This window comes from Eptatretus burgeri, chromosome 4 (assembly GCF_056783735.1).
Source record: "Eptatretus burgeri isolate ZD-2024b chromosome 4, Ebu_testis_v1, whole genome shotgun sequence".
Lineage (NCBI taxonomy): Eukaryota > Metazoa > Chordata > Myxini > Myxiniformes > Myxinidae > Eptatretus > Eptatretus burgeri.
The window spans coordinates 100328768-100346826 of NC_140964.1; the positions used below are offsets into that span (position 1 = coordinate 100328768).

The 18059-nt window shown below is 43.6% G+C and overlaps 1 protein-coding gene and 1 pseudogene across 3 annotated transcripts in view; one reads left to right on the top strand and one right to left on the bottom strand.

Annotated features, from left to right (window-relative positions):
- LOC147028754 (uncharacterized) overlaps window positions 1–15674 on the top strand; it is a 120808-nt gene extending 105134 nt beyond the window's left edge. For all 3 annotated transcript variants that reach the window (XR_015057699.1, XM_085879450.1, XM_085879448.1), the window contains one exon: window positions 10066–15674. Coding sequence is in view for 1 of the 3 variants with exons in the window: in XM_085879448.1 (XP_085735574.1) it covers window positions 10066–10146 (81 nt within the window). In the remaining 2 variants the exon portion in view is untranslated. The remainder of the gene's footprint in view (window positions 1–10065) is intronic.
- Window positions 15189–16870, bottom strand: LOC147028755 (uncharacterized; annotated as a pseudogene).
- Between the last annotated feature and the right edge of the window lie 1189 nt (window positions 16871–18059).

Consider the following 18059-nt stretch of genomic DNA (forward strand, 5'->3'; position numbering starts at 1 on the left):
GGACACCAACACAGGCGATGGGAATCTGGGTTTTTAGAACCAATAGCTTAAGTGAGAGGTGCTTGTTGAAAGCCCCGGGGTAGTTTAAGAGATAATGGTTAGGGTAGATTGGAAGTGTACCCCTCCGCACCATCCATCCCTTCGCTCTCGTTGTGGGCCGCTGGACCCACGTTGTGGGCCGCTGGACCCACTTTGGGTTAGATCGCTGAAGTCTGGGGATGCCATCTTGGGGGCTTCGTTGGGCCTCGACACAGGACGCTAGCTCTCCCTTGTTCCCCTCCGCGAAGGGAACGTAGGGTGTGGGAGTAGGCTCTGTGACAGAAATGGTTAGCCGAACAAGGACGATAAAGGGGGTTAGGGGACGAATTATAGTGGGAGGTATAGAAAAAAAAATTAATTGGAGCTTAATTGGGTTTTACAAATTAAGGGAGTGGGTATGGACAGTGACAGGCAAAGGCGATAGGTTGGGAGGGAGACCGTAGGGTAGGTCCGAGCCCGCCTTCCGAGTGGCCAGCACCACCGCACTCCCTCCACCAACCTCCACTGAAAGGCAAAGGCTGGCCAGCTTCATCTGCCGGCTGGCTGTTTTTCTTCAAGGCCTGTGCCGGCCCACTTCATCGGCAGCTGTTGTTTTGCTGCAAGGCCTGTGCCGGCCGTATAGTCTGCAGCTGCTGTGCTGCAAGGCCTGTGTCGGCCAGTTCGTCTGCCGGCTGTGTTTGCCTGCAGCGGCCTGGTTCTGCAGGCTGTGTTTGCCTGCTGCCTTTGCCATGCCATGCCCACTGCCCCTGTTCACCAGCCCCGTTCAACCTTGCTTTGCCCCCACCCCGTTCATTGCCATGTGCACCAGGATCATCAAGCAACAGTTTGCAAGCTGCAGGGACTGCCCTGTAGGCAGCCTCATAACGGGACCGCATTGGCGGCCCTTGCAACATTGTTTGCTGCGTCAGATCATCGCACGTGTTGCAGGGACTGCCCTGTAGGCAGCCGCACAAGGAGACTGCATTTGCGCAGCCCATGCGCCGTTGTTCACTGTGTTCAATTTAAAAGGGCGAGGCCTAGGACTGCGTGGGAGCAGCCGGCCACGTTCCCTGCCACCTGCATTGCATGAGCCAGAGACTGCATGCGAGCAGCCTGGCTCCCTGCTGACTGTTTTCTCTTTGCAGAGTCCATTGATCCTGGGCCATGGTTTAGTGTAAAATTTGTAAGTTAAGATGTACTATAAATATGAGTGCGCCCCCGGCATGTCTGTCCTAGCGCCGGCAATTTTATTTGTCGTCTGAGTGAGTGGGTTTGTTTAGTTAGTTACTCAGCCCTCAGGTTATTTATTTTGGGGACACGAATACCATGAATGTCGCACTCAGGGATCCAAAGGTAAAACGTACCAGGGGAGAACGACACATGATGGCACACGAGAATTTGACGACTCGGGACGAGTCTGTAAAAAGGGGAGGGGGTAGTGTTACGGCTGTGGAAATTCACAAACCACCATTCAGGTCACGAAGGTGAGATAACTCTACGTACATGTGTAGATAGCCCCAAACCCGTGTTTAGAGGGAATTTATGTGATTCATTCGGGCTGCGACGCTTTGAGATAGCCGTTTTTCTGTTCTATCTTTATTTTGAACCGTCATAACCATCAAACCACCACCAAAAACCCTCCACCACCCTCACCTCTCTCCTTCTACGGACATTCCCGCCCCACCTGTGAACACTGAGCGTCGGGCTGTCTTGTGCTCGTTCAAGATACGCACCGAGCCGCGAGTGCAAATAGCGGCCTTTCCGAGGGAGAATTCGGATCAAGAATGCTACACGCCCACTTCTGATCCGTCCAATCAGCAAGCGTGGAGCGGCTTGGCCCTGCCTCCAGGTGCGTCCGTGTGAAATCAAAATATGCAAATTCTAGGATCGGGGAGGTTCACACCCACTTTTCCTCCGTCCAATGGGCGAGCGTGGCTCCGTCCCCGAGCTCATCCTGATCCGGAAATTTGCATATGGGTTCTCCTGCCGGCCTATAAAACGCCGAGCGCAAGACGAATCGTGGCAGAGTCAGTTTTGGTGGCAGAGAGTTTTGGGGCAGCGAGTGAGAGTTTTTGGAAGAGAGTCATCGGGCGGAGTGTGGCAGAGAGTGGAGTCGGGTGGCGGAGGCACCGTGTTGGGCTCTGCAGTCGGCTGAGGAGAGTTGGGGGAAGAGGCCAAGGAGCTCGGGTTCGAGGCGAGAAGGACGGCGGTCAGCGACGAGGTCGCGGGGGGGGGGGAGATCGCTCATCGCGGGACCTAAGCCAGCCAGCCATTCTCGCTCCCCCAGAGCATCAACAATTCTCCCTTTTCCCCCACGCTGAGATAGTGCAACCAAGGGCCCCCGTTCCCACCCCACTCCAAACGTCGTGCCAACGGAACCCGCGAAGGAGCACGGAGTCGGGGCACAGCCACGCGGCCACGTCTGCGGCTCGTCCGCCAACGCGCCACGAGGACTCGTGTAGGATCCACCCAGTCTCGCGGACCTGGCCGCTCCTTCAGGTCCCGCGCACATATTGGCCTACAGGCCCATCTGCCCCCTTGCCTATGAGGGTGGCTTCTTTCCTTTGCTTTTGAGTAAATTTGTGTGGCGCCGTGTCTTGTAAACTAGAACTGTGTAAGTGTTGCCGTTTGTACGCGTATTTGGTTGTAACTCTGCGTCGTTGTTTCTTTTATTTTCCGGATATAGGTGCATTCTGACTGTTTGGCTGTATATGTGTGCTTTCCGTGTGTTGCGTAATAAATGTGCATTGTGTGAACTGTTTTCCCGTTTCGCTTTGTCTTTTCTTTATTGACTCTCCATCGTGCTTCACGTAAAAGGGTTCGTCGTGGCCTTAAAACGCCCGATAATTAATCGGAACCGTCGAGGCCGACGATAACACCGCTCGGTTATCCCGATAGCACGGAACGGACCGCTTAAGCGGTTCGTGTCCGGAGTCGGCCTGCGGCGAGGTAAGATCGCCCGGTCGACCATCCCCGCAGGTACTTAGATAGATCGAATTTGGCGAGCAACCCTATACTGCGCGGGTGGGCAATTGGCACGGTCGTGGTGGGGTTAAACCCCCACCCGTGACTGGCTCTCGGCGTTGTTCCGAGAGGGTCATGACAGAATTGTCCGTTCCGGTGGGCGAGGCGGCCGTCATTCGAGTCGAACGGCCGATCGCACGCCGGCGGGCGCTAATTCGCAACAATACGATGGTAATGGTGAGGAAACACGAGTTGGGAAAATATAAAATAATTACAGGGGATGGGATGTTCCTTTTCCCATACGAGAAGTGTGAAGGTATGTATCTTGGTCGAGGATACTTTCAACCTAAGAGACAAAGGGGCATCGGGCATCAATTTTGAGATGGGATAACTGATACTCTAATGGGTTTCGGTTCAACTATTCTTAAACATAAAGACCTAATTGGTTCAACTGATTATGCTGTGGGAAATGAAACCGGTGCTGTAAAGAGCATAAAAGATGCCCAAAAGGAATCTCATAAATTACAAGCAATAAAAGAAATTAATAATGGCAAAACTCGGTTGTCTCCCCAAGAACTTCAGAAAATAATTCAAATACTTGGGTCAGGTTTTCAAAAGTTTTAGCATCTTTTTTCCTAAATTAATCAAGTATGGAAGCAATTTATCGTATCTATGATTTAGATGATACCATTGTCATCTCAAACTCCACTAAAAAAAGATTACTTCAAGGTAAATGCAAAAACTGGAACAGACTGGAATGCAAATGGTTCAAAAAGTTTTGAAATAAATAATCAACAAACTTATTTGAATCTATCTGAAAGTTTCTTGTTGTGTAAATTTAAATTCACTAAGGCTGGGAATAACACAAACGCTCCACTCGTAAATGATTTCTTCTGGAAAATGTTTGATAGTGTTCGTTTGTACATTGGAACACAAGAAGTTGAAGCGGTTGATTATGTCTCTGCTGTATCTGAAATGATGAAATTTACACTATATTCATTCAGTGATAGAATAGGAAAGGGGTCTGTCGAAGGTTTTATTCGTGGTATGTCAACGGGAACAACCACAGACCCTGGATATATTCAAAGGAAAGGAGCGTATAGTGATGATACAAAAGCAGTTAATAGTTTTACTGTGGCAGTTTCTCTTAAAGGTATATTTGGATTTTGTGATCATGATAAAGTTCTGTATGGTCTTAAAATTAGATTTCAACAACAAAGGAATGATAATGAAAGTCGATTACTTTTTGGTGTTGGTAGTGGTTTTGGTGATCAGAATACATTTGTAATTGATGAAATGAGTTGGTACATGAGTGAATATACTCCTGATCTTAAAACAGAAGAGATGTTGAATGGAAGACGAAACTCAAAGAAACCACTCAATGTGTCATACCTCAAAAGAAGATGTCAACACGTTAAACTAAAGAAAACCACTTACACGTGGAATTTGGGTGTTCTGGAAGCAAAGCCATGATATCTGTGGATCATTTAAAAAAAAAAAAACAGATGGTGATACTGCTACAGATAAGAATAATGCATTGAGTGATGATACTAAGGTGAAACAACTTCGTGTTTCTCTCGATGGAACATTTTATCCACGAGATAGATTGGAAATTAATTGGGAAAAAAATGATTATGCTGAAGCATACAAGTCTTACCAAACGGTGTCTGAAAGTAATGGAAATAGAGAACCTATTTTGGATGTGACAGCATTTAAAAGTTTGTATACAAGCTATGTGTTTGACCTGAGTGCTTAAAAGGATACGATAAAGTCGAATCGAGTGGATCCTTACCTGTACATTGAAAGAGGAGAGAGTGAAGAAGTTGATACATATTGTTTGCTTTTGGAAGAAACAGAATGACAGATTAATACAGATAATGGTGTTATGATGAGTCTCACAGAATTTTTTGTTAAATAAATGAGTGGCAAAGTACCAACTGGGGTATATGTTAATCAAATCAATCTTCATAAATTATCATCTTGTGTTCAAAATCAAAAGCCTTGTACGATTAACGTTAATACCAATCAGAGAAAAGGAGCAGTAAGAATTGATGTTTTGCTCACAAGAGAACAGGTTAAAATCTTGAACGAGACTGGCTCACTTAAAATTAAAATGACAAAACCAATGTTGAAAAAATATTCAATAAGAGAGACGAGTGGAGGATTTCTCCCATTTCTAATTCCTTTATTTGCTGGTTACAAGTGTGGTTGGAGCATTGACGGGTGGTATTTCAACAGCGGTGAAAACTGACAATGAAAGGAAGGCTTAACTCCGGTCTCAAAAATAATTGGAAAGACATAACAAAGAGTTGGAGAAACAAATTAGTGGAAGTGGTGTTATTGTAGATTTTGCTGAAAAACTTGAAAGCCTGCCTGATAAAGCGGGATTGTTAGTTGGAGATATGCTTTCTTCTATCGCACAAGCAGGTGTAAAATTAACTTAAAGGGGTAATGGATTATATCTTTCAAATAAATGAATGAGCATTGATGAGTGGTTTAAAGAATTTGGAAAGAATACATCAAATTTACAACTTGTCAAATATTGTAAGAAATTAAAAATTCATGATGTGGTTATTTGTATGAGAGATGAATTAACAAACGTGCCTAAACATAGAAAGAATATTATTATGAACTTAGAAGATAATAATGGGAACGGTTCTCATTGGGTTTGTATTTTTAATACTCAAGACAAATATTATTTTGATAGTTTTGGTCTTCCACCACCTGTTGAAGTCATAAAATTCTTACAGAATGGTGTTTATCAAACATTTCAAGTCCAAGAATTAAATTCCAAGTGTTGTGGTCAATTATGTCTATATGTATTATTTCAACTCAACAAAAATAATTTTTTTATGACATCTAATATAAATCTAATATAAATGACATGTTGGTAAAGATTGTTCTATCTTTGGTGTATCCCAAGAACTGGATATTGATTTATCAAATTATTACACAAAGGCACAGGCTGAACAACAGAAATATAGTATAACAAAAAAATATTAATACGAAAAATGCTTATAAATTAAAAAATTATCCAAGCCCGACTGACGCGAATGACTTGGTGAGATTAAGCGATTTATCACAATATACATCCTTAAATAAAACGGCCGTGTATTCCAAAGATACAGAAGTGTTGATTTTATCTCCAGGTCATACAGAATTTACAGTTCGAATTAAAATAAATTTTTATAAAGAAGGGTGTATCATTTCTATGAGAATAGAACAATGGGGGTATCATATGAATGATTTAGGGTATAATTGGTCATTTAAAATGGAATATTATCCACTTGGTATCGAGAATGAGTTTTGTGGAAGCACGATTCGTAAACAACAAATGAAATAATTTAATAAGGGTAAATATAATAATGGTTTTGCCCGAGTTTCTATCATAAAACAGAAAAAACAGGATTATATAAAATAAGTAAGGAAATACAAAATGATTTAACTATGGGAAGATGGGGAGGTGTTTCGTGTCATAATATTATTCTGTCATATATTTCTAATACATAAATGATAGCAAGAAAGCTTCAAGAAAATTATCATTTCTGTGTCCAAGCATACCTTCAAGAAATGGGTATTCGGTATTTTCAGAAATATGTTCCACAACATAAGAATGAGGTATTTTCAATAAAATATTGGCATTGTGCTGATGTTGATAAACCAACAACTTTGGATTTAATTAAAATATTCAATAATGAAGAAATTATAAAGTTAAGAAAATGTTCGGCTCTTTTAGAAATTCAAAAGAAATTTTATTGGTTTCCTGTTGTAAAAAAAATTATTTTGGATACAGGAATAACAAGAAATCCCGATGAATATATGTATGATATTCTATGGGGTGTATGCGATTCAAGGATAGTAAGGGACGAGGAAGCAGTTGAAGAAGCTGAGACAAAGGAGGAAAGAGAGAAGAGAAAGAAGGAAGAGAGGGAGGAAAGAGAGAGAATAAATAAATATGAAAATATGGAAACCAGTGATATTAAAAAAAAGATTGGGGGTATTACAGAAAATTAATGAATCTCAACGCACCGAGGAGGAAAACAAAGAATTGACAAGTCTATTCGAAATATTTTCGATGACTATTGACATCGCTTTCAAGGCAAAGATATTGTCTTCAATTAAAGTTTTTCATTTTTTTTCTTAAATAAGTGGAGGAGAGAGTAAAGACGTTTCTAGGGATTCTTTATGTTTTAAAAATTAAGATTCAAATATGCATGTTGGAAACTAAAAAGGTTTTTGCACTCTGTCGGAATTTTTCTCATAAATAAATGAGTTATTGTCTCAAATGTAAAAAGAAAACTAACACTAAAAATATCTCATATTTTAAAAGTAAAAATAATAGGGTTGTACAAAACGGTACATGTTCGGTGTGTGGTTCAAAAAAGTGTCAATTTATCTCCAAACACAAACGTGGAGGAGATATACAAAAGTTTTTTTTTTATCAGGAATTAAATGTACAACTTCTGGAATACCAGGGGAATTACATCTACCGGGGTATTCTTTCTGTGGTCCAGGCACAAACTTGGATAAAAGATTAGATGAGGCAGACAATCCTAAACCATGGAGTAAACCCATCAATAGGGTTGATGAAGCGTGCATGAGACACGATATTGTATATGGGAATACCACAACGTTGGAAGAAAAACATGAAGCTGATAGAGAAATGTTGTATAATTTGTCTCTGATACAAAATCCAACCTTGAGAGAGAAAGTTGATCGGTTCATCATGAAGAAGATGATCAGTGCTAAATTGAAACTTGGACTTGGAAATTCAAAAAACTTATAGGCTCTAATGATGTCATTAAGATTGAAGAGCAATTAGCTGATGAATAACATAAACCAATATTCACAAAGTTTCAGAGAAGGAGGGTTTATTCCAAGGAAGTTGATTATATCTGGTCTGCTGATTTGATTGAACTCAATAATGATAAGGGGTACAAGTATGCTTTAACTGTTATCGATTTGAGGAGTAGATACGCGTGGGTTGTCCCTTTTAAAACAAAACAGGTAATACTCTTATGTTAGCCTTTCAACAGATATTTAATAAAAGTAAGAGAAAACCTAAAAAATTGTGGACTGATGAGGGTAGAGAGTTTTATAACAAGACATTTATGAATTTTCTAAAAAAATAACAGTATTACATTATCCAGTACCTTTAATGAAGGAAAAGCCGTTGTTATTGACGCCGTTGTTGTTATACCTTATACCTTATTAAAAGCCGTTGTTATACCTTAAAAGAGAGACTATATAAAAAATTCACACAACTCGGTTCACAAGAATGGTCATCTTTTATTCAGGATATTGTGGATAAGTATAATGACACGATTCACACGTCAACGAATATGAAACCATCAGAAACATTTACAAAATTAAAATATGAAAAAGATTAAAGTCAAAAGGCCTAATTTCAAAGTTGGTGATATCGTCAGAATATATAGATGGAAATCTCATTTTGAAAAGGGTTATACAAAGCGGTGGACAAATGAACTTTTTAAAATTGTTGATGTGATAGATACAGTTCCTTGGACTTATAAAGTATATGATTTGGAAGGGGAAGAGATTTTAGGTTCATTTTATTCACAGGAATTACAAAAGACAAAACTCAGCAGATAATACCCATGGGAGCAATGGGTTGGTTCTTCACTCCCTCCTACTATACACCGTTGTGGACACTCGAGGGCCAAGTCCGAGGTGTATAACAGTATATAATGTGTGTCAAGGGGGACGTTCTTTGATCTGTGAACCCCAAACACAGAATCCTCAACTGAATAGTCAAGGCTTAACTGTGTGTGTGTGTGTGTGTGTGTGTGTGTGTGTGTGTGTGTGTGTGTGTGTGTGTGTGTTTGTGTGTGTGTTTGTGTGTGTGTTTGTGTGTGTGTTTGTGTGTGTGTGTGTGTGTGTGTGTGTGTGTGTGTGTGTGTGTGTGTGTGTGTGTGTGTGTGTGTGTGTGTGTGTGCGCGCGCGTGCAATGGGTTGGCGCTTCACTCCCTCCTACTAGACACCGTTGTGGACACTCGAGGGCCAAGTCCGAGGTGTATAAACAGTATATGTGTGTCAAGGGGGAGGTTCTTAGATCTGTGAACCCTAAACACAGAATCCTCAACTGAATAGTCAAGGCTTAACCTTTGTGTGTGTGTGTGTGTGTGTGTGTGTGTGTGTGTGTGTGTGTGTGTGTGTGTGTGTGTGTCTCTGTCTGTCTGTCTGTCTGTCTGTCTGTGTGTCCCAACCCTCACATTCAAAATCTTAACCCCAACCCTCGCATTCAAAATCTTAACCCCAACCCCCCAACCCTCGCCCAACACAATGTCTTTTTCAAAATGATTTACACCTATATATATATTTTTTACGTTTTTTTTCTCTTCTTCCAATTCTGTCATTTAAGGCTTTCAGGTTTGATGATGTAGAAAGGGGGAGTAAGCCTGCACTTTCTTCCCAGAACTAACAATATATTTTTTTAATGTTTTTTTCTCTTCTTCCAATTCTGTCTTTTAAGGCTTTCAGGTTTGATGACACAGAAAGGGGGAGTAAGAACTTTCTTGATAGGTTTAGATCCCAAAGAGTGGTAGCATTTCAAGTCTCCAAAATAAACCCAACTTTCCAAGTCTCCAAGGTATAACCACATTCCTGTTGAGTTTCCAAGATACGTATCACATTGTGAGTTATCAAGCCAGAACCCACATTTCAAGTCTCCAAAAATATAACCATCTATCCAAGACTCCAAGGTATAATCACAATTTCCAGAAATATTGTGGGTTTCGGTGATAGATCTCACATAGTATAACTGTGGATAATCAAGGAAATCTCCATTTTTCCAATTTTTATGGGTTTCAGTGATAGATCTCACATAGTATAACTGTGGATCATCAAGGAAATCTCCATTTTTCCAATTTTTATGGGTTTCAGTGATAGATCTCACATAGTATAACTGTGGATCATCAAGGAAAACTACATTTTTCAAAATGTCTGAAATTTGTGAGTCTCCAAGGTAAAACTTGTATTCTGGCTCATCAAGGTATTACTTGTTCAGGGGGTATTGTCTTGATAACTCACAATGAGTACTATTGTTGCAAAACTCTTTTTCAGGATTTTGCTGGTCTCCAAGGTATAACTCTTTGGTTGGGTCATCAAGGACGAACTCGTTCTGTGGGTCTTGGTCGCTCATGAGGTCTTCAACCAAGCCAACAATTTCGCCCCAAGTTGTGGCAAAATCGGTAATTTCAGATACAATTTCCTGTGAGAGAAAATAATAATGTATTAATTCAGTGATTTAATTATTAAATGATTATATGCTTAAATCAAACTCTGTCAATAGGAAAATAAAATCTTACCTCAATAGATATGAGGTTTGAATCCAGTACACCAACTTGAAGGTTTAGTTCCATACAAGTAGTAGAACTCCAAGGAACTCCAAAGTCATCCCACTCAAGCTCAGCACAGCACTCCATTGTCAGCAAAAGTAAAAAATGTTTAAAATGGAGTCTGGGTTTGAAGCTTTTATACAGAAAGACTGGTGTGCATGGTTTCCTTTGGAAATTCCCTGGGCAAGCCCAGGCAAGCCTTTGTTGGGAAATTTTTCAAAAACACAACATTCTAGAATTTTCTAGTGAATTCTTTGCGAGTCAGAGATTAACTGGAAATGATGTAAGAGTCGGCGGGGCTTAGGAAAAGTGGGCGTCGCTTAGGAAAATGGGCCTGGCTTATGAAAATATCCCGTGAAAAGTGGGCGTGGCTTATGCAAAAAATAATCTGAGGCTCAGGAGGTGGTCAAACAAGAGCATTGAGAGAAGTTTATCATTTCATAATGACACAAAAGGGGTATCTTGAAAAATATAAAGATTCAAATGTGTTATTTTTAAATATTTTAGATGGGGATTATTGTGCAAAGAAAATTAATCTATTGAAGGATTTTGAGAATGAACAAATCTTTATAGGTTCAATGAGTGAGCTTAACAATATGTATTGGTTATTTGAAAAAAATTGCTCCGAGGCTAAAAGGGGAGGCTATTAAAATCTCCATTCACTTGCATGTTTTAGATATTTCAACAGCAGATAATTCAACAGGTTGGGATAAAAAGGGGGTTTATTTTTTAGGGAAAAAAATATGAATCGCTGAGAATCCCCCATTCATTAAGATGGGGGAAAGTGAGCCAGAATCAGTATATTCACTCGACTCGCTCGTGCCAGCCAAACCACACGAGGTGGACAGGTGTGTGTGTGTGTGTGTGTGTGTGTGTGTGTGTGTGTGTGTGTGTGTGTGTGTGTGTGTGTGTGTGTGTGTGTGTGTGTGTGTGTGTGTGTGTGTGTGTGTGTGTCGGTGGGCCCGTCTTTAAATAGTAAATTGTTAAGTGCCTTCGCTGTACATTATTTGCCTTGCATCTCTTATTAGTCGTGATACCTCTGCCCTTACGTGCTTCCCTCCTTCTCCACCTACTGTTAATAAATACCCTATTTGTTAAATGTATCAGCTCGTTTTTGTGTTTCTTTTATTGGTTTAACATGGAGCGTGTTGGGGAATTAGAAAGGCCGTTGTTGCCGTAGGGGTGTCCATTTGGGACCGATGGAGGCTCGGTGACCATCTGCGCGGGTCACGCACAGGTCGAGCGCGCATACGGCTCGTCCCGTACGAGTGCCATCGAGGGTGTGAATACTCGGTAGCTCGCCACGTGGTGTCTAGGTATTTTGAAGTTTTGCAAATAACCCTGTACCACGTGGTGGAATTATTGACTATTCACCGTCTGGTAAGGGACCCGTACCCTCAGAGTTCTCCGAAAGGTACGATCTTAATTCCGGGTGTTCAGCAGAGTCGACCCTACTGCTTTACCTTGCGGTCGTGCTCGTAGCCGATCCCCGGCCCACAACAATATTTCATATTTCTTTGTCGTTGTCAGCGTTTGTCATCAGTGCTCTTGAGGCTGTCATGGAGGTTGGCGTAGTTATCAGCAAGCAAGCTCTTTTGCTCCCGACGGATAAAGCCCAGTCGCAGTCGCTCTGTCTCTATTTTGCAGTCGACATCGACCAGAAACTTCTGAAAGAGTCGTCGCATCTGCAGTATGTGGTTGCCCTCTCCCACCATGATGTGGTCGCTCTAGTACTGCAGCTGTGTGAGTTTTCATCCATCCTGTTCAGTAGCAGTCCTGGACACCAGATGGATGCTGCAGCCATCTGTTCCATATGGGAACACTATGGGATACTGAAGTGCATCATAAGATGCATGCAGCTCACTGATGCCCCATCACAAAGTCTGAGGCCAATGTCTCTGGGTTCTGCTGGCTCATTGTCCATTATGATGGCGACTTCTGGTGCAGACTGGGCGTTGTAGTGGCGTGTGTGCAATCCTTGTGGTCGCTTGTTCTCTCTGATCATGATGTGGCGCTCTTCAGAGTTGCCTCCTTCTGCAAGTACATCTCTTGCAGTCTTGAGCTCACGGACCAGATGGTTATTCTCATGAAACTACTTAGTGAGCATCTCAAGGATGTATGGTTTGAGGCCTCTGTGGTTCCTGGCAGCCAGCTCCTTGGCATGAGTCCAGGAAGTAGAACTGCAGGAACTTTGGCTGGCCCTCTTCAGGCGGGAGCAAGCTGCCAATGTGGTGGAACACTTGACCTTGGATCCGGAAGCTCGGGTACCAGCCCTGGACTTCAGCTTGTTTGTGCCCGAAGCTTGTCAGCACAAAGCTGCCATTATACGTCCGAATGTTGTCAAGGAAGTGCTTGCTGAGGGGACCTTCGACTGAAAAGTTCCTTCAGCAAGCGAGGAAGGTCAGGAGAGGGCTCAAGGATGACCTTGCCATTTCTGCAGCACACACCCTTGGTCTCTCCCTTGAACTTGTAAGCAGAGCAGTGGGTGCAGACTTAGTCCATTCGGCCGATGTCTGCATGAGTTGTGTTAGCCGGATCATCCGTGAATGCCACCCTGTTGGCATTGTTGTGCTCTTGTGCCTGGGCCAGTGCTCGTGCTTCTGCAGTGTGGTGATGCATTGCCTCAAGTCTTCCATCACTCTTCCTCAGTGTCATTTGCTCGCTGCTGTTATTGCCGATGAACCTGTTCATTGAGCCTAGCTGATCGCTGCTCTTCAGTCTCATTTTGTCGCTGCTGCTGTTGCCGCTGTGCCTGTTCATTTAGTCTGGCATCTTGCTCCTCTTCAGTCTCCTGTTGTCTCTTGGTGTGTTTTCGCTTAGCTGCAGCTGCCTTGGGACCAATGGAGCTCTTCCTTCTTCGGGGCATCTAAAATCAGAAAGTCAAATTTTGATCAGAAACTTTGTAAACGTTCACTGGTCTGTCCATCCACTGGTCTGTTTTTATCTTATTTTGATCAGGTTGTGAATAAAAGAAGTCGCGACACGGAAAATCAATCAATTGCGGCAGAAAAATTGAAATGGCCCAAAAAACCGACACTTTTTTCATTTATTTTAGTTTTTTTTTACATCTAAGGTGTGTTGTAGTACCTCTGAGACTTCCTGATTCCGAATATGCCTTTAGTTTTGCTCTGGGATGCAGAGTTCTTGAGTTATAAGAGGACAAACATACACTACTACTTTATATATAGACTAGATGACCCGTGAACCCGTTGGGTTCCCGTTGTGACAGCGGTTGATGAAAAAAAAAAAAATATATTTCAAGAAAAAAAAATCATTTCAACTTTGCCGCCCTTCTCCGCCCACTTGCTTCGGACTCCGCCTCTCTCCACCCATTGGCTTCTGACTCCACCCAAGTCCCTCCCTTCACGCCCGACGGTCGCGTCTCATTCTCTGGACTGACCCGAGCTGCACGAAGTGCCACAAAGCAAGAGATGACGCACCAGCTGTCAGGGAAGTATCGCCCAGCGGAGCATCCTCCAAAACGTATTGGCACGGTCGGGCAGTCCTGCAAGATATTGAGACCGTTTGTCCTCATCTCCTCTCCTTTTTCTTTTCATTAACTCCTCTTCATCGGTGTGTGTGTGTGTGTGTGTGTGTGTGTGTGTGTGTGTGTGTGTGTGTGTGTGTGTGTGTGTGTGTGTGTGTGTGTGTGTCCGTGTCCTTGTCCGTGTCCGTGTCCGTGTCCTGGTGCTGTCCTCGCTTAAGGCGCTGTCGCACCTTGACGATTTAGCCAGCGTATGCAGAGTTATGAAAAATTTGTCTAAAACGCTGGCACACGTCAAATACGTTATGGGTAAGTTTTGTATACGTTAAGAGCATGCTGAAAAACACTGCCATACGTCGTAGTTCGCTGGCTTTCATCGTTGTACTTTGCGGTTGTCGTCAAACTTTAGCATGCTTGAAATTTTACGACGTATGCCGGCGTATGACTCGCACGTTCCAATACGCTGGCCATAAGTTGTAGGCACGTTATGCGATCGTTGACACATGTCGACACGTTAATTGTAAGTTACTCATAAGTCGAAACACGTCGAGGTCAGGATTAGCGTACCCGAAACTTATTTATAACCTATGAGTAACGTGTTGTAGGCACGTTACACGATTGTTGCACACACGTCGAGTCACGTTACTTGTTAGTTACTCATAAGTCGAAACACGTCGAGGTAATGCTTAGCGTACCCAAAACTTATTTCTAACCTATGAGTAACGTGCTTTGAACCTCCAAAGCATATTGACGGATGTAGACATATTTGATTGACGTTTTCCGGACGACCACAGAACTTGCTGAATGTGTTTCTAATTTACAGCTTCCGTATAATGGCGTATTGGCAGCATTAAAAAAAACAAACAACAACTATAACTTCCGATATTTCGTCACGTGCCGTTACGTCACGTCCGATTGCCTCTTCAGTTTGCTCATGTCTTATTCTTTATTCCTCCTCTTAGTGGTGCCGCACAGCTCAAATATTCAAAATAATTGTTCACTGAGTGATAAAAGCACCAAATTTGGCACACTTGTAGAAAGACATATTATGAAGCGATTTGGATATTTGGCCACCACAGATTTAGCCTCTGAGGGCCGTGGCAGCCATTTTACGAAATGGTGGCCAGGTGACATTAAAATGGCTACCAGAGGGCACTGCATCAGCGGCACAGGTCGCCATGGCCACTGTGTGGGCACTGTCCTGGAACATGGGAAGCAGGGCGGTGGGGCAGATTGGTCTAACTTCTGGTGGCTGGTGGCTGGCATGGAAAGCGGCCCAAGATATGTTCTCGCCTCCCTCATCATTTCCGTCTACGACCTGCCTTGCATTGTGTAGCCAGAGATATTCTTCCTCAGTATGCTTTTTAGCCTCTGTCAAGTGACGTCACCCTAGCAGCAAGGACAGGCACATTCTTGACACTGCTGGTTACAGGAGGCACGTCAGTGTAGCACTGTGGCAGCTGGCGGATGAACGTGCTTGCATCCCCAGATCCTCCAGTTATGACTATGGTTCGATCCATACCTTCTCCCATGAAACTGGGATGTTGGATCAGTGAGATAGCTGTGCCATGGAAGGAGGACTTCACTGTTGTTGAACTCGGATTGTGATCGATATTGTCTACTGCAGCAGTAGTAAAAACTTTTCCACGCATCTTGGGCGGGCAGACAACTTGCTCCAAGTGAAACTGCTCGCAGACACAGTTCCCCATCTGCGCTGTGAGGCGGAGGACACGATCATACGAGATGCTCATGCCAACGTCTACCAGCCTATCCACCAGTTCCTTCTTGCGCGTGTGGGCGTGTAACATCATCCCCACATATATTGGAAGAGGAGTTTCTTGCGCAGGGCTGTGCCGTACAGTGGAGGATGGTGAGGTGCTTTGCATACGCTTGTGTTTTACGCTGTTGAACTACACAATTTGAGCAATGGTAACTGCTGCAATGCTTGTGTCTGTCATCTGGTCCTTGATGCTGGGTCCCTCTAAGACCATGCTGAGCAGGCCAAGCAGCATTTGTGGCACAGACTCTTTCTGGCATCCTTCAGGGAACCCAATGAAAGGCTTGGCTTCTCCAAACATGTGGCAGCGCACGACCTTTGCAGCACGTGCAAGATGGATAGCGTCATTGTCGCTGTCCATTTCACAAGCTTTCGCAATTGCATCGCCAACATCTTCTTAATGCCAACAGGATGTCTCTTCCCTTGCTGTGTGATTGCATGTCAGGGAACTGGGCAAGGAGTCTCTGCTTGAGACGTGTGGAATGTACCCTTGTATTGCTCCTGACGCCTCGCTGTTCAATTCTTGACTGGTATAGTTGAGCCAGTTCTGCTAACTTTTGAACACTGGTGCCGTCTCCTCATCCTGTCTGGTCTCTTCAATAAAGAACACAAGTTCAGCAAAAGCTACTCTTGACAGCTTTCTCTGGTTCAGTTTCTCCTGGCGCTTCAGAAGATCGGGCCGCTCTGGCACGATTATATAACCCTGACAAGCATTTGGCATGGTACTTAGCTTCCAGGGCCACCATGTCCCCAGCACTGAGTTTGCCAAGTAGGGCACTGTCTTCAAGGAGGGTCGCACAGTCCCTCACGTGCCTGTCAATTGTGAAGGTCGCTGCCTCATGAAGCCGTTCTGAGCCTGCAGGTTGTTCACAGAAGAAACAGGAGGGGGGCCTTGACTTATCTGTGCTCGATGAGAGGGACCTGGTGCGCTTGCATGCATCAGTATTATGGCTGTCATCAGCAGTTACACTCATTCGCTTTTCGGCTCTCTGTACTTTTGTCCTGTTATATTTCAGTCGACAGGTTTCGTGATAAACAGCACTGTTCGCAACCATAGCTGCTTCAATTCTGTGACCTTCGTCAAGCCGGCGTAACTGAAGAGTACGTGGAAGCTCCTTTAGTTCATTGAATCTGATCAGATTTTCGGCCAGGGAACTGTATGCAGCTGCTCCCGACGTCTGTTCGCTTGGACTGTGAGGGACGAGTCAGTGTCTCTTTCGTGTCGTCTTGACAGATGATACACAGGTTCCAGTTCGTTGTTGGTGGATGTGACGACGTTGAGGCAGGTCACTCTGGGTCGACCAACTTGAAGCTCTTGGACATGGCTGCTATTAAGCGACGACCACCATCACCAACCTGCAATGACAAAGAAATATATTGGAGTCCATGTTATGACTATACGAGCATATTATACAAAATTTTAATTATTTCCCAAAAAAAGGTTTTCCTCCCCACTCCACCCACCCCCCCCCTTTCACAATTTCGAATTTTGAAAATCTGCTCCCATACGTTTGTCGTACTCGGTGAGGCGCATCCATAGACCCCATAAACGATGAAATCGTTCCACAAATGTAGAAGCCCTAGCCATTTTAATTCCTCTGGTAGCCATTTTAATGTCAACTTGCCACGGCCCTCAGAGGCTAAATCTGTGGTGGCCAAATAGCCAAATCACTTCATAATGTCTTTCTACAAGTGTGCCAAATTTGGTGCTTTTATCACTAAATGCACATTAGGTTAGCTATGCTGCCGCACTATCTGTGAATATTTTCTGTTTGAGGATATTGTCACGTCGATGTCGAAACTTAAAAGCAAATGTCCGAATATCTATCTATAATTCCAGCAATCTCTGTGTGTGTGTGTGTGTGTGTGTGTGTGTGTGTGTGTGTGTGTGTGTGTGTGTGTGTGTGTGTGTGCGTGTGTGTGTGTGTGTGTGTGTGTGTGTGTGTGTGTGTGTGTGTGTGTGTGTGTGTGTGTGTGTGTGTGTGTGTGTGTGTGTGTGTGTCTGTGACCGCTGTTTCTTGACAACCGCTGGTCCGATCTAATTGAAACTTGCCAGATATATTGCTGGGGACCTGAGGATGTGCCTTTTCACGGTTTGATATTAATCGGACAAGTGCTTCCCAAGTTATGGCCATTTATTTACCAACCAATGACAGGAACCATTGCTGCGGCCATTTTATATCAACCAATGACACGAAGCGTTTCTGCTTAGCCGTGGTCGATGGTGAAGAGAAACTCAGCCGCGTTCGCCATTACGGGTTTTTTCTCTCCTCTCCTCTCCTCTCCTCTCCTCTCCTCTCCTCTCCTCTCCTCTCCTCTCCTCTCCTCTCCTCTCCTCTCCTCTCCTCTCCTCTCCTCTCCTCTCCTCTCCTCTCCTCTCCTCTCCTCTCCTCTCCTCTCCTCTCCGTGTTTTTCCTTGTGAAAAGGCAAAATACGTTGGCGCTAATTGAATAATTGG